Source organism: Otolemur garnettii, unplaced genomic scaffold (assembly GCF_000181295.1).
Source record: "Otolemur garnettii isolate 467f Iridium unplaced genomic scaffold, OtoGar3 scaffold00053, whole genome shotgun sequence".
Taxonomy (NCBI): domain Eukaryota; kingdom Metazoa; phylum Chordata; class Mammalia; order Primates; family Galagidae; genus Otolemur; species Otolemur garnettii.
In genome coordinates, this window is record NW_003852448.1 from 7,600,727 (window position 1) to 7,625,795 (window position 25,069).

At 53.2% G+C, this 25,069-nt stretch overlaps 1 protein-coding gene across 1 annotated transcript in view; it reads left to right on the forward strand.

Moving 5' to 3' along the window:
* The first annotated feature begins 351 nt into the window (after positions 1–351).
* SMARCD3 (SWI/SNF related, matrix associated, actin dependent regulator of chromatin, subfamily d, member 3) overlaps positions 352–25,069 on the forward strand; it is a 34,561-nt gene continuing 9,843 nt past the window's right edge. The window contains exons 1-2 of the mRNA XM_003792038.2: positions 352–419; positions 2,079–2,214. Coding sequence (XP_003792086.1) covers positions 2,176–2,214 — 39 coding nt within the window. The 5' untranslated portion in view covers positions 352–419; positions 2,079–2,175. The remainder of the gene's footprint in view (positions 420–2,078; positions 2,215–25,069) is intronic.

Consider the following 25,069-nt stretch of genomic DNA (forward strand, 5'->3'; position numbering starts at 1 on the left):
GCCACAAGGATGCTCCGATTCTTCCGCGTGTGTCCACACCTGTACATGTGTGTGCCCACGTGTGCGCGTGTGGTCTTAGTACAGGGAATGTTTACGGCCACATAGGATGCTGACTGCGTGTGTGAGTCGTGGGCATGCAGAAGCATGTGCAGATCTAAGACACATGTGTGTACAGGCCGAAGAACACAGCGGGTCTGGCCAGGGCCCGCCACGGGGCTCTGAGCCCGCGATCACACAGACTGTGAGGGTGGGGCGACGCTTTCTGCTCCGATCCCTAACTCGTTATTAAGCTCCTCGCTCTTTGCAGACGCTCCCTGCGCCTCCCCCGCTCCGGGCTGCAGCGGCGCAGGCGCCGGGCCGACCCAGCGCTGAGCGGGGAGCGGGCGGCCGCGCTCCGGGCCGGGGTCCCGGGGGAGCAGGTGAGCGACTCGCGCCGCGCGGCCCCCATGGCCCCTGGCGAAGACGCCGCCCGGCCGCGCTGCGCCGGCACCCCCGCCCTCTTTGCCTGGCAGTACCCACTAGCCTCTGTTGGCATCCTCCTCCCCTTGCCAGGCATTTCCCCTCCTCCCCCTGCCTGGCATCCCTTCTCCTCCCGCCTGGCATCTCTTCCTTCCCCCTTGCCTGGCATCCCCTTCCTCCCCCTGCCTGGCACCTTCCCCTCACCTGGCACTTCCTCTCCTCCCTACCTGGCACCCCCCTTTCCCTTCCTGACATCTTCCTCCTCTCCTCCTCTTCCAGGATCTCCCCACTCCTGACTCCCATCCCCCCACCTGGCACCTAGGGAGGTGCCCTGCAACCCCACTCAGTCTGGTACCCCTTCCTCCAACCCCCCTCCCACACCTCCTCCCTGCCTGGCAAACTCCCATCCAGCCTCTCTCTGACACCTCCTCCTCCTCCTCCCTGCCTGGCATCTTCTCTTCCTTCCCTCTCTGGTACCTTCCTATCCTCCCTCCACCTGCACCTCCCCTCCTTCCCCTGTCTGGCACCCTCCTGCCTGGCACCTTCCCTTCCTCCCCCTGTCTGGCACCACCCTCCTCCCATCGCCTGTCACCTCCCCCCTGCGGAGCACTTCCCAACCTGCTCCTGCCTGGCATGCTTCGCTTCCTACTCCCCCTGTCTGGCACCTTCCCTCCTTCCCCCTGCCTAGCACCTTCCCTGTCTCCACTTGGCATCCTCCTCCCTGGACAGCTCTCTCCCATTCAGGTCGTCTCTGTCCCCACCTTCCTATAGAGCGCCTCCCCTCAGCCCTGAACTGGTGACTGCCCCCACCCCCCAGCACCTTTCTCTGCTCTTCTGCCTCTCTCACTAAGCTCACCAACAGCCACACCATCTTGCTCCTCCCCATCCTCAGCAATTCCTCTCCCAGCCTCCTCCTTTCCTCATGCTCTCTCCTCACCCTGCTCAGAGCTGACCTGTGGCCAGCACCACCTTTTGCCCACATGGCTTACAGGGCCCCTGAACTATTCTCACGGTGCCACACATGTACAAAGCTGCCCTCTCCTTGGTCCCCATACCCCTTACTGGCCAGGGACTTCAGTTCAGAAGTTGGGTCCTCCTGTAGGCCAAGGCCTTCCTGCTCTTCCAGAAGGGAGGGAGGCTGGCCGGGGGCAAGAGCTGGGGCCAAGCCAGGAAGGCTGTCACACAGCAGGGGATGATAGCCAGGCTGACTGCCTGCCTCTCCCCAAATTCCCTCACATGCCTGGGCTCTAGAGGCTGTCCAGTCACCATCCTGGCCTGCTATCTAACCTTCACCTCCAATGTCTAGCTCTCCTTCCATCCATTGCCCTCCAAATCTGCCTTCCCCTGTCAGGGTATTGCATGGGGTCTCTGCTGTTCTTTTTCCAGTTTTTTGTCTAGAAGGACCCCAGGACCAGCACACACTGCTCCCACCCTGTGCCCTTTCTATGTCACCCCATCTTGAGGCTGGCCCTCACTGCCCCCCTCTGTCCTGGTCCCCTTCTGCACAGCCTCCTGTCTTCTTCCTTGGGCCTCCTCTCCAGGGAGTTTGGCTTCTTCAGCAGCCTCCAGAGTCCCTCTTTAGTCTGCCTGGGAGCTCAGGGTTTGGCCTCTCCTTTCAGATCCAGAATGGCCCTTGGTGCTGCTGGCGAGGTGGGCTCCCGGCCTGGGCCCCGAGGGGGCACCGGATGACTCTCCAGTTGCAGGACCCTGCCATCTATGACTCCAGGCCTTCAGCACCCCCCCACTGTGGTACAGGTAGGCACTCCCTCGCCACACCAGCCCAGGAACAGGAGCTGTGGGGCCTAAGTGTCTGCAGCTTTCACCCTGCCCTAGCACGGCCCCCAGCTGGGCTCTGCAGTGCTCACAGCAGTCTCATCCTCATCCCTCTGGCTTGGGCCTTCTCCTCTTAACATCCGTCATTGATCCATTTCCCTCCACCCCTGTCCTCCCTCGTGCTGAGTTTCCTGCCTTATACCTTCTGGCATCCCTAGGTCCTGCTTCCTGGAGGCACTCTGAGACAGGGACAAGTTAGTCTGAAGCCAGGTGTTTGGTTTGTGTGAAATGTCTGGGGCTCTGGCTTCTTCCACTTCCTCTCCCACCCCAGAAGCTGGGGCACATGCACACGCACTTGCACAAGTGCACACAACCCTCCACACACAGGCTCTCTGCTTGCTGGAAGGAAGCTGCTGACCCTGGTACAACTGGGGCTCAGAAACCTATCCCCAGATGTGCTGTGTAAACTCTGAAAGCCCTGCAGTGCCCCAGGTGGGGCTTTGTTCTTGGTGGGAAGTCAGTGGTGATGGCAGCCTAGTGTGTGGCCTCTGAGGGAGTGGAGCCCTGCCTTGCCACAGGTGGGCCTCCAGCTCAGGTGAGCTCTCAGGTGTTGTACCCAGTTAGACCCTCCTACGCCTCCTCCCTGAATAGTGAGAAGAGGACTGCTAGTCCCACATCAGTCCTGCCTTGTCTAGAAGGATGCTCTGAGGCTGAAGGCAGAAAAGCCACCTTACCCAGTGCCCTACCCAGTTGTGGGAAGGGTTTGGAGCTGGGTTTGAAGCCCAAGTCTAAGCTCTGTCAGCCCAGCCTGTCTGTCATTCTGGTTGGCCTTTCCTATGGGAGTTACCTAGCAAGTCTGGGTGCTGCCAGGGGCTTAAGGTATAAGGGACTTAGTCCATGTCCTCAGGGCCTTGGTGGTCTGAGCAGAAGGGCCACAGATTGCAAGCCTCAGGGCTCTGAGAGGTAGACATCAGGAGAGCCCTAGAAAGGTGTACTTCGTGTGGCTGTCAGGAGGCAGAGGGGTGGGGTAGGCCTGGCATTGAGGGCAGGATGAGAGTGCTTTCCTCAGTTTCTTCCTCAGAAGGGGGCAGAGGAACTCACCCTCCTGCCTGGTTATTCTGAAGGCCAGTCACAGTCCTGTTGCCCTTTCCCCATGCAGGGCAGGGTCTGGCCCAGGGGATTAGAGCACTGTTCACCTGGTGCCTGTCACTGAGGAAACAAGCAGGGTTCGGGCATGCCCCTTCTATGTAAGCTAACCAGCACCTTAGGTAAGGTGTGGGCCTATTCAGTTTGCAGTGGTAGGTTTTTAATGAAGATTCATAAAGAAAAGTTGTGAACTAGTGTATTAAACCTGTTCTTACTGGACCAGTAGACTCATACTCAAGCAGGCTGAAGTCCTGGGGTGTCTGCAAGGGAGGATCAATGCAGAGGCAGCTGAGCTCCCTGAGAGGTGGCAAGTCCCTATAAGTGGGCTAAGTGCTGGCCTATTTGAGACTCAATGGAGCTAAGCTCTAAAGGTGCTCCCCAGGGCACTAGCCCTTACCTGAAGAAGGTGATCTCACTGAAGATGGGCAGTGAGGGGTGGGGGGATGCCTGATAGGACTGGAGTTGGGGACACTGGGGGAAATGGGTATGTCCTGGTGACCCTGAGTCTCCGAAGGGTGTCTGGTCATGAAGGGATTCCTGGGAGGTCAGGAGCCCAGCCCCCAGGGCTATGAGATGGTGAGGGTGAGGTGCCAGGGGAAGTTTGGTGTTTTATTTTGGAGTCACAATAACATAAAGTTAGCCTTCATTCAGTATGGTTGCAGGTTGGGGGCACGCTTAAGCATTTAGGTGCTGACAAGCCAGTTCCCAGCAGTGCCAGAGTCTGGCTGCAGCAGCTGGAGGCTGTCTTCACCTTGAGCACATGTGGCATGATTGTAAGCCAGCATTAAGTGGCAGAGGTAATGAGTGGGGGGGGGGTAATGAGCTGGAGGTGTCACTGGGAGGAGGTGTCACCGGGAGGAGGTTGAGCTGGGACTAGTGAGCAAAGGCTCTCAGCTTTGGCTGCATCCTGAGCCTTCTGGAACTGCTGCATCTGAAGGGCTAAGCTGAAGCCATGCCTAGTTCTGATGGGCACTCAACTGGGGGGCATCTTGTGGGGATCGTGCTTGTGTCCCTAGTGTTCCTTGCTGGTGAGGATGTGCAGACCCTTGGGAACGCACAGGGGACCATACAGCAGAGTTGTCCGTCACTTCAGCCATGCCTGCCTTCTGGAATAATGTGTTCTGTTTACTTACTTCCCAAGCTGTGAAACTGATTCCTTTGTGACCTAAACTTCCAGGGAATTTGAGACTGTCTCGTGTGTGTACCCACATGTGCCTTTACTGGAGCTTACAAACCCGGATAGTTTCTATGTAAACAGTGTGCTGGGAGGGAAGTGGGTAGAGGGAGAGAGAAGATGACCCGGGAAGATGTACAGACCCTCCACCTCATTCCAGAAAGGGCTGGAGTGAGGACATTGGGACAAAAAGCAAAACTTGATGCAGCTAAGGATCAACAAAATGCCCACCATGAGATCCTGAGATCCCGGCCACTAGCAGAGAGACGAGCAGTCACATGAGTCGCACTGTCCATAGGACAGAAAGCAAACCACCTGCTCAAATCACTGCAATTTCTAACCCTGAAACCCTGACAAGTCTCCTGTGTGAGGACGTAGAGGGGATGCTGTGTGACAAATTGAGCAATGATCTCAACAATATCACAGCAGTTTCCTAGGTCCAAGGCAAGGACCAACGCAATACTGTCCAGCCATATAAATGTTGCTGATTTTGCTTAATCTGAAGATAAAATTCAGAGCCACTAGAGGAATGGATTGTGACCCTCAAGGAATACTTTCAGGGTTAGTATTTACAACATGTTTCCGATACTGGGCAGCAGGAAGATTTACTGAAATCAGGAATGAAGTACAAAGCCATGCTCTCCAGGTAGGGGTAAAATCCTCATAGAAAATAAAGAATTCCATCAGCATGTCTGCCCAGCAAGAGAATTTGGGTACAAGGAGGGACCAGTCCCACTCGATCCCACGTGTCAGGGATATATTGACATGGCTGCAGGAACAGCAGGACTAAAGAAAAAGGCTTGAACTTGAGGCCCAAATGTAGAAGGAAGATTCTCCCCACTAAGCTAGGTTTGCTTCCCCTGCGCGAGATGAATTCAACACCTTCACCCCACCCAGAGGCCCAGAAAGGCTGGTCCTCCAGGTGTCAGAGCTGCCTCCTTCCAAGAGGAAGGGTAGGGAGAGGGGAAGGAGGATTATTCCAGAGCCTCGTCTCCTGGGAATAGAGAAGTTTCCTTGTGAACATATGAAGGCAAGGGAGCAGGGCTTTCTCAGCAGTGAGGTGGGACTGGCCACGGTCGCTGGACAGTGACATCAGTGCTCAAGTCCAGATCTGGGAGTAACCTTGACACTTCTCCCTTCCTTATCTCCTTTGGAACAATTGCCACAATCTTTGATTTTATTTCCTAGCTACGTCTCAATTTCACCCACCTCTTATTCCCCACATCACCACCCTGGTTCACACCACTGTTGTCATCTGCCCCTAACTAATGCCCCATACTCAGCCCTGCCCCCTTCACTGGACCCAGACCCACCGGAGTACCCACACACCCGACTTGTTCTGCCTTCTGCTCCCTCAGGGCTCCGCTCAGGGCCTTCACTCATGCTCTTCCTTTCACCTGCAACACGCTTCCCTGCCCCCACCCTCAGCTAGTGATGCTCATCCTTCAAGTCTCCACTTAAGTGCCACTTCTTCCAGGGAGACTTTCTCCTACCTCCGATTGAGTGTGAAGTCCCACTTCTGTCTTGTAGCACATACCCAAACTTGAAATCTTTAATTGTAGTGCTCCTTACAGGCCAGGAGTGCCTCCGCATTATCCCGCACAGTACGGGGAAGTATTTCTTCAGGAAATGAGGAATGCATGAGGTGGCGGGAGCAGAGATGGTGAATCTGAAGCTGATTTGAAACTGAGCCCCAGAACCCTATGTGGGCTGCTGGCCTCACCCTTTCTACACCCTGAGACCCAAATGTGGGCCTCTCTTGGCACTCCAGCTCATCCTGCTGACACTTGAGCTGCCTGCCCCAAGGGCCCCTCACTGTCAGGAGGGGTACTCCAGGAAGCTTGTCCGCCTTCAGCTGGTCTCTGGGGAGGGAGAATCGCCCTCCCTCTGACTTTGCTTTAGCCTTGTTCAGTCTCAGAGAATAAACCAAAGCTACAAGTCTCATCTATTAAACAGGGCATGGAGCCTGTCAGTAAAGACCAGGGGCAAGGGTGAGAGCTGAGCCCTTCACACAATGTCTGCCTATGGCCAAGAGTGCCCCTCACTCCTGCGTGGCTTAAGATATGATGCTTAGTGATGACCTGCCACGGATGTCATCTGTGGACCCCAGAGCACTCTCTAATGCCACCAATGCCTCCCTTGGTCCAGGTCCCAGCCTGCTATTTACTCGGCCTATATGTCATGGGCTTCCAGCCAAGTTCATTGTCCCTGTCTTGTATTTGTGAACTTCAATGCCAAGTGCCTCAGTTTTAGCTCGTCTTCCTAGATGGTAGTGCCCATCCAGGCTGCTGCAATCTGTACACAGCCTGTCTTCTTCACCTTCAACACTTTAACCTTTTTAAGTTTTTAATTGGAGAGAAAAAAGATGAGCCAGCAGAACCTGGTGGAGAACCCTGTGGTCCTCTGGAGATGCTCTAGGTGGGCTGTGGCACATTGGACCTGGTTTAGCAGCTGAATCAACAGCAGGCCCCAGTGGATGGGCTTGCAGGGGGTTCTGGGGCTGCCCGCACAGGTGGGGAAGGGAGGGTTCTGCCCATGGGGGCCTTCATGGAAGGAGGAGAAGCTGAGCTCCAGCTCCAGATCACAAACTTCCACTCTACTCCCCTTGCCTGCCCTGCAGGAAGCATCGCTGTGCTTTTGCCTTTTCTTGCCTCAGTTTCTCCTCTTACTCGCTCTTTACTGCTGTTGCACTCCTGTCTTCAGGACACTTTGAAAAGTGTGCCCATTGGGCGGGCTATGGCCCCTGTCAAGAGTCCCTCACACTGACCCCAGCCCTCTCTTCCTTGGCAGCACCTCTGATTGGAGAGCAGCCATGCAGACATGGTCACCTGCAGGAAGTGACAGGGAGGCAGCTGGGCAGAGGAAGAGCAGCTAGTGTGGACTGAGTCTTAGTGTGAGTTTTAAGAATTGTTTTAAGGATTTTAAGTGGTTTAATTTACCATCACTTTTCATGAGAGGAAGCTGCGGCACAGTGTTAAGTGACTTTCCCAGTGGTTAGAGGAAAGGTCCCACTGGGGTCTCTCCACTGCACCTGGCCCTCAGAAGTGGGCTGTGCTAAGACCATGGGCCCGTTACAGGGATAAGAAATCACTTTGACATGTGGGCCCCAGCCCTGCCTTGCCTCTGGCATCCCCAGAACTGAGGTGCAAGGTCAAAGGCTACTCGTCATCTTACACAAATCCCAGGCTACCCATGCACATTATTTATTTATTTTTTGAGACAGAGCCTCACTCTGTCACCCTGGATAGAGTGCCATGGCACCATAGCTCACAGCAACCTCAAACTCCTAGGTTAGAGAAATCCTCTTGCTCAGCCTCTCAAGTAGCAGAAACTACAGGTGCCCACCACAATGCCTGGTTAGTTTTTCTGTTTTTAGTAGAGACGGGGTCTTGCTCAGCTCAAGCAATATACCTACCTTGTTCTCCCAGACTGCTAGGATGACAAGTGTGAGCTGCTGGACCCAGCTGCCATACACAGTATTAATTGCTTGGCACCTAGGGAGACGTTTAAGTTTGTGACTACTGAAAACAGGGAATGGGGAGGGGACATGGTGGATCTGAAAGCCTTGAACCTCCACATTTCCCTCTGTTTCCAAGAGTATTGGTGGTCTTGTCTCACTAGATTTGTAGATTTTTAAGAGATTCTGGAAATCTGGCTTTTTATGTGAAATATCCCAACTGTTAGGTTGGTGTTTAATTTAAGTGTTTGAGATGCCAGGTGAGGTGGCTCACACCTATAATCCCAGGACTCTGGGAGGCCAAGGTGGGTGCATTACTTGAGCTCAGGAGTTTGAGACCAGCCTGAGCAAAAGAGTGAGACCCTGTCTCTGAGAAATAGCCGGACGTTGTGGTGGGCGCCTACAGTCCTAGCTACTTGGGAGGCTGAGGCAAGAGAATCACTTGAGCCCAAGAGTTTGAGGTTGCTCTGAGCTATGACATCATGGCACTCAACCCCAGGGTGACTGAGTGAGACTCTGTCTCTAAAAAATAAGTAAATAAATAAAGTGTTTGAGATACAATGAGGGCTGAGCAGGCCCTGTCTGCCTTGCCCAGTTTGTGACACCTACCTTGAGCTTTCCTTGCCCAATCACCTGGCGCCTGTCCTCTTTCTGTCCCCTAGCCCAGAAAACAAACCAGTGGTTCTCACTGAAAACTCAGCGACCTCAGGCATCAGCAACCCCTATGTCAGAAGCATTGCATTAGGAGTTGCTGTCACTTTCACTGGTTTCTTATTAACAATGAAATTATAAACAAAATGCAGAGCCTTGTCAAAAAATCGAGGACCCTCCCCCTAAGAATAGATCTAGCATCGCACTTGGAGAAGCATTGGTCATTAATCCTCAGCAACTCGCTGCCAGTGGGAAGGGCCAAGCTGCCTTAGAGTCCACCTCTCAACTTGCCTCTGTCCTAGACCCAGAGCAGTGACCACATAGGGATTTTGAAGTACCTTTGATAAGCAACAGGGGAACAGTCATATGGTGACCCAAAAAGAATTCTCTGAGCCTCATGCTCACTAAATTGAATATAGAAATATCCATCTCTTCCCCTTCCTGGCATGTGGAGAGGATCAAGTTAGATAACACCTGTGGAGTTGTCTGTAGGCTAGGCTCCATGAAGACGGACGGGTTGACTGGACAGAGTATCTCCCATATTTTTAGGGGAGGATATGTAAATATGGGCTGGGTGCAGTGGTATGCTGGTAAATGCTTAACAACTGGCTCTTGGTGGAGCAAGGAGGGGAGCAGAGCTAGTTCCTGTGGTATACATACCCCCACTATGCCAGACGTTAAGCTGCTGATGTGACACTCTAGCACACCACTGGCCAGTTGTTAATGTGATCAGGTACATTTGCTAAGAATTGAAGACTCAGCCTGAAGCCTGACAAGTAGTCTAGAGAAGGCTTTGTCTTGCTGTGCATCCTTTTCCAACACGTTCAGCAAAGATGTGCATGAGATGGATGGACACACTCACTGGGGGCATGAATAATGCGCAGCTGGAGAAGAGGGCAGATGTGTCGATGACAGAATTGAGATTCAAAAGCTCTCAGCAGCCAGAATAATGGGCTAATTCTTACAAGATATTACTGGAAATAAACACGTGTCCGTTCTTAAGACCCAAAAGGCAACTTTCCAAGTAGGGGACAGGGAGACATATTTGGGCACAGAGTAAAAAAGGAACTGAGATTTAATGGGCAGTGAGGTCAATACAAGCCTACAGTGGGAGGGGTGGTTACCAAAGCATGATAAACGAATGACTTTATTTAGTATTTAAAGAGAATTTTCACATATGACAAATCATTACTATTTAGCTATTCATGATAACCCACTGAGAGAGGTAAGATGATGGTATACCTGTTTTAAAGATGAAGAGACTGAGGTTCAAAGAGGTTCACATAATTGTGGCACATTTGTCCTTCTGTCAAGAGGCGATGGAATTAAAACTCAAACTCAGGCCTTCTGGCCCCAGGTTCCATCCATGTGGTGCTGAGGACCTTGTTCTGAGGCCTTGCTTTCAGTGGCTCTAGGCAAGCCAGAGGGGAGAGGCCAGCAGGTGTCCAGAGGACCACCTTATGAATAGTGAAGAACATAGCAGAGTCTGGGGGCAGTGTTAGGTCATGAGGGACACTGGGACAAAGCACTACAGACCAGGTAGCTTAAACAACAGAGATTTATTGCCACACAGTTTGGGAGGCTGGGGTCTGAGAGAGATCATGTTGGCAAGGTTCATTCTTTCTAGAGGCTGGGAGGGAGGGGTCTGTCCCAAGCCTCTCTCCTTGGCTGGAAGTCGGCTGTCTTCTCACTGTGTCTCTTCTCATCATCTTCCCTCTGTGCATGTCTGTCTCTGTCCAAATTTCCCTTTTTTAGAATACCAAAGGGTATTGGATAGGGCCCAGCCTAATGACCTTGTTTTAAAGATTACCTCTTTAAAGATCCTGTCTTAAAATAAAGTCACATTTTGAGGTATTGGAGCCTAGGACTCCAACATATGGATTTGGGGGGCCATGATCTGCCCATAACAGAAGCCCTCTAACAGCTGCATCAGGATTTGGAGATGCATCTTGTGGAGGAGGGAGAAGAGGAGCTCTGAGTGACCATAACCTCAGGGAGGTGGCTGGGGCTCAAAACCCTGGACCACACCCACCCCCAGAAGGCCCAAGGTCCCAGGGAGAAGGAGACTCCCTGCCACCCCTTGAGCGGCTGGAATGCCCCTAGCTCTTCACGCAACTCCAGCTTTCCTCACGTGGGAACATGTGGAGCCAGAGGGAGGCCTCCAGACCTGCTGTTCCCATGGTTATCCTGGGCATTCATCGTGCCCTGTCCTTGCTGGGCTAGTAGTCAGTGCCCATGTTGCTGCCAGCTTCAGCCCTGATTGCCACAAGCCTCCAGCAGAGGTTTGGGTACAGCTCCCTAGAACTGCCCAGATCACCCTCATCACCACCATGTCAGGGAGAAGGTGGGCCCATAAAGGAGTAGGATACTTAGGGGATCTTTGCCTCTGTCCTCCATAGGAGTAGTCCCCAACCTTTTTGGCACCTGTGACTAGTTCATGGAAGACAGTTTTTCCACAGACCAGGGAGAGGGCAGTGGTTCTGGGATGATTCTTTACCTCTGCCCCTCAGATCATCAGGCATTAGATTCTCAGGAGATCCCCTTGCATGGTGGAGTTATGGAGATTCTGTGAGAATCTAATGCCACCGCTGATCTGACAGGAGTGGAGCTCAGGAGGTGATGCGAGCAATGGGGAGTCACCGTAAATACAGATGAAGCTTCTGAGGAAGATTTGCTTGCTTGCTTGCTTGCCATTCACCTCCTGCTGTGTGGCCCAATTCCTAACAGGCCACAGACTGATACTGGTCCACAGCCTGGGGACTGGGACAACAGTTCCATAGGAATACCCCACAGTTCCTAACCCAGGTGCTAGGCTGGCCTGGCCGGGAGAGACCCACTTCACCATCACTCACTGGTGCTCTGAATCAGGTGCAATGGTGTGCTAGTCTTCCTACCTTGTGCCAAAGCCATTGCTATCCTGGTTACCTCTCCAAGGCAAGGGGTGACAATAACTCCTCTCTATTCAAGGGCCAAATCCTAGCTTTAGGAACCTGATCTTCAGACCCAAGTAGATGATTACTCCAGGTCAAGGGAATGGTACGTGCAAAGGCCCTGAGGTGGGCTGGTATCAGTGTGTGTGAAACCCAGATAGGGACTGGTGAGCTATGTGAGGGGTGGGTGTAGCCCTGTGGTCCCTGGCAGAGAGTTGGATTCTATCAGCACAGTAGAATCCATTGTCAGATCTTAAGCAAGGATGTACCATGGTCCTACTTATATTTTTGAAAAGATTACTCTGGCTATGTTATGGAGAGAGACATTGTGAAGAGGTGGGAACACTGGTCTAGAAGAAAGATGGCAGTAGCCCAGACTAGGATGACGGCAGGGAAGATGCAGAGGTGGAAGGGCTTCAGGGATTATTTAGTGGTGGGATCAACAAAACTTGCCTGTGGATTAAATATGAGGGCTGAGGGAGAGAAGGATGTGAATAACAGTAAGAGAACACCACCGTGGAAAACACAACCATGGAGTCAGCTGGGAAATGGCTGGCTCCGAGGATATTTGGGGTGTAGCTAGGGAGGCATCCCTGCGGGTAGAACCCCGGCAGCAGAGAGGGCTTGGGGCTGTGTGTGGCATGTTTGGGAGTAGCAGCGCCTCTTTGGTGGCAGTGGGAGGGCCTGCATAGACATGTGGACACTCCCCCACCCCTGTTGTTCCCCAGCTGCCTCTCAGCTGTGAAGTTGTGGTTACATCCTTAACCCTGATTTGAACACCTCAGAACCCCCCTTAGCTTTTCTTTTTTTTTTTTAGAGACAGAGTCTCACTTTGTCGCCCCCAGTACAGTGCTATGGCATCACAGCTTACAGCCACCTCCAACTCCTGGGCTTAGGTGATTCTCTTCCCTCACCCTTCCAAGTAGCTGGAACTACAGGCGCCTACCACAATGCCCGGCTAAGCTTTTCTTTTTAATTATAAAAAAATCAATTTTGGCAGGAGAGTCTGGGACCTTCTTACTTCCTTCCATCAAGTTTGCCTACAGCATAGGGGTTAGAATCCAGACAGGGCGCAGGCTGCATGGACACAAATGCCAACTCCATCCCTTATTAGGTACGTGACTTTGGGCCAATCATTTTGACCTTCTGGGCCTCAGTTTCCACACCTGTCAGGTGGGTAAGGATTGTATTTAGCTGGTGGGGTGGTTGTGAGCAATAATTAAGCTGACATCCAAGAAGGGCTTGGAGCAAATGGTACCCGTGGGCAGCAGTGCTGTGTGCCACTATCCCCACCTGCTAGGCTCTGTGGGGTACCTGCCCTGCCTTTCCATTCTTCATAAAACTCTCCTGGGAGAAAGCACAGGCCTTGAGGCACCTCTCTCTGTAGCCTCACAGAGGTACCCATGGCACCTGAGCCAGCCATGGGCATCGCGCTGGCTCAGGACTCTACTCAGGTGTTGTGGCTCTGAGTCACCTGTGGGGGCAGCCCTGCCTGCCCCTGTTGGGGACCTCAATGCCCAAGAGGTCCTGAGAGGCTATGTCATGCATGTGAATGGGCCGCACTTCCCACAGGCCACACAGAGGATGGGAGGAGGCCCTGCTTTTCCTTCAGGTGCCTTTATCAGCAATTCCTAAAGCCTCAGCTTTTCTAGGTCCAACCGTGGCCTTGCAGATTCTTCTTAGGTTTGAGTCCAATCGATTTGCTATTTCTGGTGGCCCCTGGATTCCTCTCCTTTCCCGAAGCCTTATGCCCCAGCCCCACCAAGTTGCTTCCCCTGTTATGACCCAGCCTATATAGTAGCACCACCCCTGGCTGTTCTTTGTTCAATGAAGCATCCAATGGTTTGGGCAGACCCCAGAGTCTCCTTAGGGCTCCAAGAGCCCACCATAATCAGCCACTCTGATTAATTATCTGGCACCCCTCTTGTGCACACTCCATGGCATTTATGAAGGCCTGTGGCTGTAGGACTCTAAAGGCTTCCCAGTCCCACTGCCCCTGAAGCTGGGGTGGGTGGCTGCACTATCAGCCAAGCCCTACATGTGAGGCAGATTAGCAGCAGCCAAGGTGGCAGAGACTCCAGACATGGGACCAACAGGCAGTCACATTGGGGATGTGATGATAGCCGCTACTGTTCATTAAGCATTTACTTTGTGCCAGGCACTATGCTGAGCCCTACACATGCTCCGTGGGTTCTGGTCACCACAGTGCTGGGAGGTGGGTGTGGGATGGGAAAGATGAGGCTCAGTGGTCAGGCAACATGTACAAGGTTATGGTCCCTCCATGGAAGAGCCAGCTTTGAACCCAAGACCATCTGACTCCAGAGCTGTGGTTCTCAACCCTGAGGCAATCTCACCCTCCAGGGACAAGGGTCGCTGTCTGAAGATATTCTGTTTGTCACATTGGGGTGCAGATAGAAGTTACTGGATGGAGGCCAGAGATGCTCCTAATGTCACAATGCACAAGACAATGCCCACTGTAAAGACTCACCCAGCCCCCAACCCTGCTCTAGACCCCAAGCTGAGAGCCTGCAGAGACTCACCTAGCGCAGTGGATTTGAGGTGGGGAGGCAGCCAGCCTTAGCTACAAAGTTTTGGAGAAACCAGAGGTGGAGCCCTGAGCATTTCCAGGCCCCGAGAACAGCTCCCCTGCCTGGTCCCTGCCTCCTTCACTGCTGCCGGCTGCATCTATGACTTGTCTTCATGAGATCTCTTGGTGACACTGAAGCTATTTGAGCCCCAGAGTAAAGCGCCACCTGCTGACTTACAGGCTGTGCTGTATGGGGTCGCGTAGAGATGCTGAACCTGGTTTTGACTGTGAAATCCATCTCTTCTCAATCCCACGCATTTTTGCCTGGTTCCCCAAGAAATCTGAGGTCCTCTCAGCATTGCTGTTCATATCCCTTCTCTTACCCTCCTTGAGGGTCAGGTTCTACTTTGAGCTCCCCAAACCTATGCTAACCAAGCAGCACCAGGAAGGCAGGGCTAGGTGTCATGGGCTGGCCTGGAGCCCCACTGGCCTATGTCGGGGTGACCACGTGTTCCTGAAGGAAAGAAGACTGAGGTCCTTAGGTAGGTAGTGGAGGCGCGTGTCACCATGGCATCCATGTGTATGTGTCCACACAAGAGTGACATGAACATATATGTGTATCCATCCAAAAGGCTAGGAGAAGACACAGAAACAAGGGGCTTGTTCCAGGTTTAACTAGGAATTCCTTTTTTTTTCTTTTGAGACAGAGTCTCACTATGTTGTCCTTGACAGAGTGCTGTGGCATCACAGCTCACAGCAACTTCAAACTCTTGGGCTTAAGCAGTTCTCTTGCTTCAGCTTCCCAAGTAGCTGGGACTATAGGTGCCTGCCACAATGCTGGGCTATTTTTATTGTTGTTGTTGTTGTTTTTACAGTTGCCATTGTTGTTTAGCTGGCTTGGGCTGGGAATGAACCCACCAGCCTGGGTGTATGTGGGTGGCACCCTACTCAGCTATAGGCGCTGCCCCAACTATGATTTTTTTTTTTTGGCTGAATACTGATTTTTGCACAAGAACTCAAGGAACCTCCTCAAATGCATTGAGATTTATTTCAGACACCTTGACAGTGAATTTTCTGAAACTTATATTCCCAACATTTAAAACAACTGCTCAAGATTATTTCGGTGTATTTTAAAAGATAACTAAGTGTAATTCAGCATGCATGTGCAGACCTCCAGGGATTCTGACTTCTCCCTCTGAAGGGCAGGTGTTAGGGAAGGTTCAGGTGCTGGCATACTGGGGGTGGCTTAGCATGAAAGAGGAAACTCCAGGGCCTTGCAGTCAGGAGACCTGATTGCAGTCCCAGCCCCGCCCCATAATAACACAGTGACTTTTGGAAAATCACATGGCTTCTTAGAACCTCATTTTCCTTATCCTCAGAATGGGAATCGCCTCTGACCTGAGAGGGTATCTGTCATGGTTAATGTGTGTGAAAGTGCTCAGTCAACAGTCACGTCCTATACAAATCTGAGCTGACATTATTTCTGTGATAACATAGTCTCTGACGGTGACACTAGCCAGCCTGAGAGCATGTTGGAAATCCTGAATCGACTGGGAGTGAGCTCTCTTCACCTACACCTGTGACATATTAGAGTCTCTACCACGAGCCAGATATTTGGCATTTGTCAGCAAACAAGACAGATAAGAATTTCTGCTTCCTTTAGAAAAATGCACATATATTTAAAGTTAAAAAAAAAAAAAACTCCCTGCTTTTTTTAGCTGGTGTTCTAATGGAAGAAAAGAGAAACTCAGCATTCCCTAATAAGTAGAGTCTACAGGCTAGGGAAGGAGCAGAATAAAGGAGACAGGAGTGTGGAAGGAGGGGGCTGCACTGCAGTTTTTAATCCAGTGGTCAGATTGTACCTCATGTGAACAGAGACTTGGGAGGTGAGGAGTTAGCCATGCCCATAGCTGGAGGAGAGTGTTGCAGGCAGAGGGAACAGCAGGCAGGAGGGAACAGCTGGCGAGACTTGGAGCCTCCAAAGACCTGCAAGAAGGCCAGAGGCCAAGGCAGGCAGGTGAGTGAGGGGAGGGTCTGGAGGTAGAAGCAGAGGGGACAGGTGGAACCCACCTGCAGGGCCTTCAGGATCTCTCCCTTTCATGGAATCAGATGGGAGGCTCAGGAGGGTTTCTAACAGAGCCGTGACATAATCAGACTCCTTCTCTAAACTGTGGCCAGGCTGAGAGCAGTCTGTCAGAGGGAGATCAGACGTAGGCTACCCCATCATAGTGGAGGTTTGGACCTAGGATGGCAGCAAGGGAGAGGTGAGAAGTGGCAGTGCTAAACAGAGCCAGCAGGACGTACCTTTGATCCAATGTCAGGTTTGAGAGAAAGACAGGCTTCCAGGAGGACCCAGAAGCTATAGGCATGAGCAGCTGGAAGGAGGGAGTAGCCTATGAGTGGTAGCTGAGCCTGAGGTAGGGGAGCAGGTGCTGATTTTAGACATATTAAGCTAGAGCTGTCTATTGACCATCCAGGAGGAAATGCTGAGAAGACGATGGATGGATGACTCTAAGGATGGAGAGAGATGACTGCACTGGAGGAAAAACGGGAGCCGTGAACATGTGCATGGTGTTTAGGGCTGAGAGTTTGCACATTGAGAGCTCCAGGGAAGGGAGAGTGGAAAGTGAGGAGGACACAGGACTGTGCCCCCTGGTGTTCCTACACTAGGAAAAAGTGCTGGAAGGCAGGGGGACAGCCAGGGAGAAGTGTTCAGAGAGGAGAGCATAATTAGGATGGAAGGCTGCAGTCTGGTAAGCCAAGCACTATGCGGGCTAAGAATCGATGGTAGCATTTGGCAATATGGAAGTTATTGGTGACCCTCACAGGAGCACTTAAGTGGAATAATAGGAGATGCCCCTGATGGGACCGAGATTCAGGAGAATGGAAGACAGTGCTTTTCAGAAGTTTCGCTGGAGCAGGGCAGCAGCATGTGGGATAAGTGGGTTTGTTTCTGCTGGGGACAGAAGCCTCTGTGTGCTTGGTGGAGGGAAAGCTGAGGGGTGGTGGTGATGGTATGGGATCGCCCTGCAGAGAGTACACTGTCCTCAGCATGGGGGTGGGGATAGCTGCCTGGGATAGGAACACAGCTTATCTGGAGGAATGGGGGTGGGGGTTTAAGTTGCTGGCAGGTGGGAGCTCATGGTGGGAGCCTCTGGAAGTTCTTCAGACGTGTCTGTTTTCTCAGCAAAGTGGGAAGAGAGGCCTCAGCTGGAGAGGAGCAGGGAGAAGATGTGAAAACTCCTGTGAGAGCAGGCATGACTTGAGCAGGCTGTGGGAAGAGTGGACAGCTCTAGGCCAGGTGAGCTCCTGAACCCGCAGTAGGATTGGACATGTGTGTAAGTGCAGGAGAGGTGCTGGCCAAGCTGGATTTAACTCTTAAGTAAGAGAGTCAAGAGTATATGGAAGTGGGTTAAAATGGTAAATTCTGGCTGGGCACAGTGGCTCACACCTGTAATCCTAGCACTTTTGGAGGCCTAAGTAGGAAGATCACTTGAGGTCAGGAGTTCCAAACCAGGCTGAACAACATAGTAATACCCCATCTCTATAATAAATGAAAAGTTAGCTGGGCACTGTGGCAGGGACCCATAGTCCCAGCTACTTGGGAGGCTGGGGCTGGAGGATCACTTGAGCCCAGGAGTGTGAGGTTGCAGTGAACTATGATGATGCTACTGCACTCCACCGCAGGCAACAAAGGGAGATCCTGTCTCAAAAAAAAAAAAGGTAAATTTTGTTAAGTATATGTTATTATAAAGAAAAAAAGTGTACTTCTTCACTCCCACTGCTTCACTTGACAAGTTAAAAAAATTTTTTAAAAATGGTGGCACCTGTGGCTCAAGTGGCTAAGGCCACAGCCACATACACCTACGGTGGCGGGTTCGAATCCAGCCCAGGCCCACCAAACAACAATGATGGCTGCAACCAAAAAATTAGCTGGGCGTTGTGGCAGGCGCCTGTGGTCCTAGCTACTTGGGAGGCTGAGGCAGGAGACTCGCTTAAGCCCAGGAGTTGGAAGTTGCTGTGAGCTGGGATGCCACGGCACTCTACCCAGGGGGACAGCTTGAGGTTCTATCTCAAAAAAAAAAAAAAAAAGGTGGCACCTATGGCTCAAAGGAGTAGGGCACTGGCTCCATATGCCAGAGGTGGCAGGTTCAAATCCAGCTCCGGCCAAAAACTGCAAAAAAGAAAATTTTTTAAAAAGTGTAAGGAAGTGAGGAATGGTTGTGAAAAGAGGTGTGGGCCATTGAAATTGACCAGTGGTTCCAGAGGAGTTTCAGGATTTGAAGGTCAGGCAACTGGATACAGTGAGCTGGGCATAAAAGAGATGGTGGTCAAAAAGTAGGGTGCCGCCCGCTGAGGCTGCAGTTGGGGGATGCATTGCTACTTTCATCTAAGAGGTGACTCTAAGAATAAGTGGTTGAGCTAGAGGAGGTCACTAGAAGAGAAGTAGCCAAGGAACTTAGAAACCAGAGGTTTTAGGAGGGCCCATGTAATGAACCCTGAAAATCAGCCAGTGGGACAAGACTTGTGCTTAAGAAAGTGCCACCAGCCAGAGCCTCAGTAAATGAAGGCTTCCTGTGAGGGGTAAGATGTCAAGCTGTGGGTCTGGAAGGTGGTCCTCACCCCTCTATGAAGGTAGGGACTCTGGGAAAAAAACAGCCACCAGGAAGCGCTTTGGTGAGGAAGCAGGTCCTCAGGAGGGAGCCCCACTTCTGCATTCAGGAGATTTTCCTTATGACAGACCACATAAGAGAAGAGCTCAGGGCCTGGTGGGAGATGACCCAGCTCTGGGCCAGAGTGCAGGAGTTGGGGGAGTTTGAGTCTGGGGCTTTCTGTGGTGACTTAACAGTCCGGGACAAAGAGCATTGTAAGACTAGACCTGGTGCGCTCGAGGCAGGGTCACACCTAGTGGACCCCAAGATATCCGGAAGGTGAGATCCACGAGGTGCTTCCCTCTGCATTTCTCATTTACACATTCCACTATCCATGGCCATTTGGTTTAATTTCTCCAGAAATTTGTTTAAAGAAATGCCAGTGAATTTTTCCCTCTCTATTCAGTTCTCTTCACCCAGGTGACATCCCAGATCTTAGAATGTAGTGTTTGGCAGGGAGCTCTCTGATCACCCGGGCAGAGCAGTAGCTAAGATTTGTTCCTGCCTCACAAGTCCTCAAACTTCCCAAGTTGAGAGCAGGATGTTAGGCCACCAGGAAGATTGTCCTGACACTGGTTATGAGGGAGCTGTGAGCTCCAAAAGAGAGAGGAAGAGAATTGGAGGTGCTGGGATGGGGCTTCTCTAAACAAGAGGCCCAGGGGCCCTGGGCACACGTGCAGACTGCTGGAAGAAGGATGGCTAAGGGCCTCCCAGCCCAGGCAGGGTGGGAGACCCAGGGCCCAAGCTCAAAAGGGGCAGCACCCTGTGCTTTCTTGGCATTCTCAGGCAACAGCATCCTCATTTCACAAATGAGGACAGAGCACCAGGAAGGAGGTGACATTTACAGGGCTGCACAGTGGACATCAGTAGACCCCAGTTCCACAGGCTGGCTCTGCAGCAGCCAACACAGGGAGGAATCAACCAACATCTGTAGAGAGATGCAGGGGGCCTGGGTGTCTGGGACATGTAAAGCTCTTGGTCACCTCTGGAGCCTGAGGCACTAGAGATACAACAGGGACAGGGTGGGAGTGGAGACTTTAGCAGAGGACAGAGGCTACCGTGGGGATGAGTGGCCCTCCCTGGCCTGGCTGCTTGTCAACCAGGAGGCCAGTGGAGCCAGAGATGATGGCTCTGAAGCTCCTGGGAGAAGTGGGAAAGATGTGCTGTTAGTGGAGTCTCCACCGCCTTATGGGTCCCAAGGCTGCTCTTCTCCCTTGCTTTTGCCTTGGGACTCAGCCACATCTAGCCAGATGTGTCAGGTGTTGATCTGGAGGGAGAGGAGCAGGGAGTAAAGATGGCTCTGGAAGACATAACTCTCCCTCATTGGGCATTCAGCCAGCAGGTCATTTTGTCACCCAATGCAGGGTCACTGGACGTGGTCTTGCCATTCACCAAATCTATACCCCAGGGGCAGTTCTAGCACTCCTAAGTGCCCCATATCAGCATTGCCCACAGATCAGCCCTGTCCTTGCAGAAATGGGGACAAGGCCTCTGTGGCTCATTTCCTATATGCTGTGTGACCTGCTATAAGAGACCACCTAATTAATGCTGGCCATGAGAAAATATGAGAAAACCAGCTGTTTATCAAAAATGAGCCTTCCCTCTGGGACAGCAGGGTGCTCAGAGCCTCAGCAGCCCAGTGATCCTCCTGTGACTTGCAGTTTACTGTGTTGTATGTGTAGTGTGTGGTGACTGGGGGTGGGGGGTGAGGGGTTGGTGTCCAGGAGCATCCCTAGACTGAGGAAACCCACACAGGCAGAGGGAAAAAGGACTTACCCATTCAACTAACCTTTGTCATGCACCTGCTGGCTGCACAGGACCCTGAGGACCCTAAGGTAAGGTCTTTTCTTGCTGGCAGTGTGCTGATGGTGTAGTGGTGAGGGCTCCACCAGGTATATGTGACAAGGGGCAGAGCCGACCAGAGAAAGTAACTCTGAGCAGAGGTGGGTGGGAGAGTTGGGGGGAGGTGTCCCTGAGGACTTCATAGAGGACAGGGTGCTAATAGCTGGGACCAGGCTTCCCTCCTTGATAGTACCACAATAGTGTGGATCTGTTTCCCTGTCTCTTCTCCCTCCCTCTGGCCCCCTCTTTCCCTCCTGGTCTGCCTTGGTTCCTGTCTCTTTCAGAGCCCTTGGATTTCAGAGCAAAAAGAATACTCTAATCTGAGCCCCTCCTTTTAATCCCAAGGATGCTGAGGGGCAGAAAGATAAAGTGACTTGCCCAAGGTCACATCACTATTTTAGTGTCCTACTTCTGGGGTTTTTGCTTCTTTCTATGTCTCTCTTATGTATATTTGCAAAACAGACACAGAAGGGCAAAGTCACACAGAGAGACAGCCCCCTTGATAGCAGCAGATGATGTCCTGGGCACAGAAACATTCTAACAAACAGGGAAGCCCACAGCCATTCTGTCCTGGGAAGAGCAGCAGCAGGAGAGCTGTGCCTTGATGCCCCTAGTCTGGGCTTCCAGACGTCTGCTGTCCAGGAGTCTGCTGGTCCCTTCCTTTCATCTCTAGGGCTAGGCCTGGCCCCAAGGACTAGGCAGAGTTCCTTGGATGCCTGGGGCTTAGGCCCAGGAAGGTAGGTGGGATCAAAGCCGCTCTGGGTGCTGTAGCTGCCCCACAGTTTCGTGACCAGAGGAGAAAGCCGGCAGGGGGCAGATTTAGGGATGGGCCAAAACACAGAAATCAGGGTTCTGTGGGCCTGAGAGCTCCAAGTGGTCTCACTTTTCTCTCTCTCTCCATTCTCTGAGTGTAATTTTATTTCCCTAAGGAAAGCTTCATTGTGGGGGGGGGGGTGTAGGGAAAGGGGGCAGCCAAAAGAAGTCTCTCCCAAGCAACCCGTTCCCCTCCTTCCCCTCCAGTCGCGTTTCCTTTGTTCCTCCCCTCCCTTCCTCCTTCTTCCCTCGCCTGCCTCCTTTCTCCCATTCTCTCCTCCCACTCTTGCTCTCCCTCCCAACCACCCCCCCCCAGCTGTGTCCCCGTAGTGGGACCTCCGCCGAAGGCGAGAGGGCGGGACTCAGGGCTCGGCCCGGCCTTGGTGGCGGTCTTCCCGCAGGGAAGGAGTTAAGTCTCTCCTCCGCATCCCTCCTCCCTCCTCCACCTCCCCGGCCGCCGCGGGTCCTGCAGCTGGGCCCTGGGCTGACCTTCACCGCGAGGGAGGCCACAGCGCGCATGCCCAGGCCGGGGCCCGGCGCGTACGGAGGGAGGGGCGGTGAGGGCCGGGCCGGGCCGAGCCCCCCAGCGCACTGTCCGCCGCCCGCTTGCTGGCTACAGCGCGGTAGGGGCGAAGAGGCCGAGCCTGTCCCGCAGGCCGCCGCGCATCTCTCCCTGAGCGGGGAGCGGCGCTTTGCCATTTGGTGCCGGTGGTGCTTCAGCGAGGGAAGGAGAGATGGGGGGACTACAGGGGGGACTCCAGCTCCGGGCCTCCAGGCGGCCGCCCTCGCCCCAGACACGCACAGCCTGCCGGTGTTCAGCCAGCGCTAGGTCGGGCTGGGCGGAATCTGGGCTGTCCCTGGTTCTCATTCCCAGCCACGGAGCCATTGACCGCGTGGCACTGCCGAGCACCCTTCTGGAGCTGAGCTGTTAAGGATCCTGGCCTTTGTGAGGAGGAGGACCTGGGTCCCCACACTGGCACCGCCCCTGCTTTCTGGTCTGAAGGCTCCTTGGTGTGCCCACCTAGGGTCGCCCCCATAAAAGCAGCATGCAGTGTCTCTGCCGGTGCCCTGTGAATCTAATCTGGCCTGCAGTGGGTGGGATATGGAGGTGGTCAAGATGCTGTATGTGGGAATGCATGTGGCTCCGTGTCCCTCCATGTGCATTAGTGTGTGTCTGGGGTGTATGCTGAGGTGTGCATGGTGCACCTACTGTCTGTGCACACATGAGGACATCTCCCAGAGAGGTGGTTCAGGAGGGGCTTATCCATGGACCCCAGTGACACCAGCCCTTCACATGGGTGTCACTTTAGCCCCTAATCTGAACACCTCCTGCAAAACCTCCTTCACTGTGGAGACCAAGCTTGGGATTGCTCAGCCCCTCACAGATGCAGGGTGTCCCCATCTCCTCAACCTCTCCCTCAGAATTCTCAGCTGCTTTTGCCAGGGCACCTATCCACCTCCTCTGCTGTCTTGTTTTCCCAAAAGGTCTCTCCAAAAGTTGAAAACACAAAGTTCAGGGGTGCTGCTTCTCAGTCCCAGAATCTCTGAGGCCTATGGTTTCCCATGTCCCTGCCAGAAGCCTCCACAGTGAGTAGGGGTGCCTGCAGTGACTCACATCTTCAGGTGAATGGCAGCTCCATACATGAGGCCACTGGGCTTTGCAAGTATCATCAGTCATTTGGTATTGCTGAGTCCCTGGATCCAGGCAGAGGGTGAGGAAGTGGGACTTAAAGATCAGTCCTTGACCTTAAGGGGTCATAACCTCTTTGAGAAATAAAATCTAACATGACACACCAGTCCAGTGCCAATTTGTGATACTAGGTAGATGGCATTTGGAGAAGAAAAAAATCCATGCACACAAATGGGAGGGAAGACTTCCTGGAGGAGGCAAGGCCTGAGCTGAACTTTAAAAGATGGGTATGAGTTGGACAGGCAGAGGGGAGATGGAAGGCATTCCAGACCCAAGAATGATGGGAGCAGGAGCTTAGAAATAGGAGTGAGAGGTTTTGGAGATTAGCAGATGGGTTGAAGCAGATCACCTCCCCAGGTTACTAACAGCTGTCTTCCTGGCCAGGGGCAGACAGAGGCAGCCCACCTACCCATCCCCATCCTTCCTGTGCCCAATCTCTGAGGACCAGAGGCTAGGCAGAGGCCCTAGGAGAGATTGGGTAGGAAGGGGATCTCTAGGTCCCATGCCAAGCCAGGAGTACAGAGGGACATCCAGGACCAGATGTCCTCTCTGGCCTCTCTGTGCCTCTCTGGGCACATAAATGGGCAGTGACAGCTAGGACCACAACCATGGCAAATGGAAATCAGGCTACAGGCAGAAAAGACTCCCTGGGCAAAGGTATCCTGAAGGATTGAGGATTAAGACACTCCCCACCCCCAGTCTTCAGGGCCAACTTCAAATAAGTGTTACAGTAAACCTCCCCAGGCATTGCCCCACCCTCACCTGGATTCTGACAGTGTAGCAGGTCCCTAAACTTGACCCATTGGGGTCCCAAAGCCCATGGGCTCCTCCTTTAGAAGGAGGAGAGAGGAGAGTGGCCTTGGGGGCCAGGACACCCAGCCAAAGGATCTCAGGATTTTTCCCCTGCTCTGTCTTGTGCCTCCTCCATCCCCAAGGACAGCCAATTCCACCCACAGTGCCCCCTCTAGGGTACCCTCATCACCCTACTCCACACCCTTGCTTTCTTAGGAGTTTAGAGGCTGGCCCCACCATACTCAGCTGCCCCACTCCTAGGGTTCCCTAACCCTACTCCACCCCCTACCCCCAGGAAATCAGGCCCTGCTTGCCTCATTCTTTACACCCACCCACCCAAGCACCCACCCTGGCTCTATGCCATTCCCCCACATTCTCTCTTGTTGTTACCACGAGCCCTCTCCATGTCTCTCTTTCCGAAATACTTCTGTTGCCCTCACTTTCTCACATAGAGACAAACAAAGACCCACATACCCAGAAATAAACTCCCACAGAGCTGAAAGGCACAGGCCACGTCCTGCCACACGCACGCACGCACACGCACGGAGGCTGCTGTGGAGGGAGGCACACAGACGAGGCATTTGTCTGTGCACGCACATAAACATCCACACCCACGGCCGCCGCGCCGTGCCACAAAAGGGCGCGGACACACTCGGCGTGTGAGACAAGGGCACACACATCTATGGACGCAGGGAACACCGCCGTCCCGGGCACACCCACCGCCAGAGGCCAGGCGGGAGCAGAGGCCTCCTCCGGGCTCCCCCCATGCCTTCCAGAGAGTGTTTCGCTACTTGGCCTGCCAGGTCTCTGGGGAAGGGCCTCAGAAATGCACTAGGAGCCACTTGGGGGGAAAGTTGGAACTGCTTGTTCCGTGCCTCGCCCTGCCGGCGAATTCCCTAACGGAGAAACTATTTGTGGCGAAAGCCGGGTGGCCAGCAAGCCCCCCGCCACCTCCCTTGGCGTCCCCTCCCCGCGCCGCCCGCCGCGGCCCTCAAGCTGCCTAACGCTGCAGAGCGGCTGTCCAGAGCCCAGCAGCCGGGCTCGTCGGCGCGCCTGGCCGCTTATCTGCGCTGTTTGGACAGCGAGAGCTGGAAGGCAGGCCGCTCCGGCCCCGCCGAGCCGGCAGCAGACCCCGGGCCGCCGGACTATTTCTGTCTTATCAG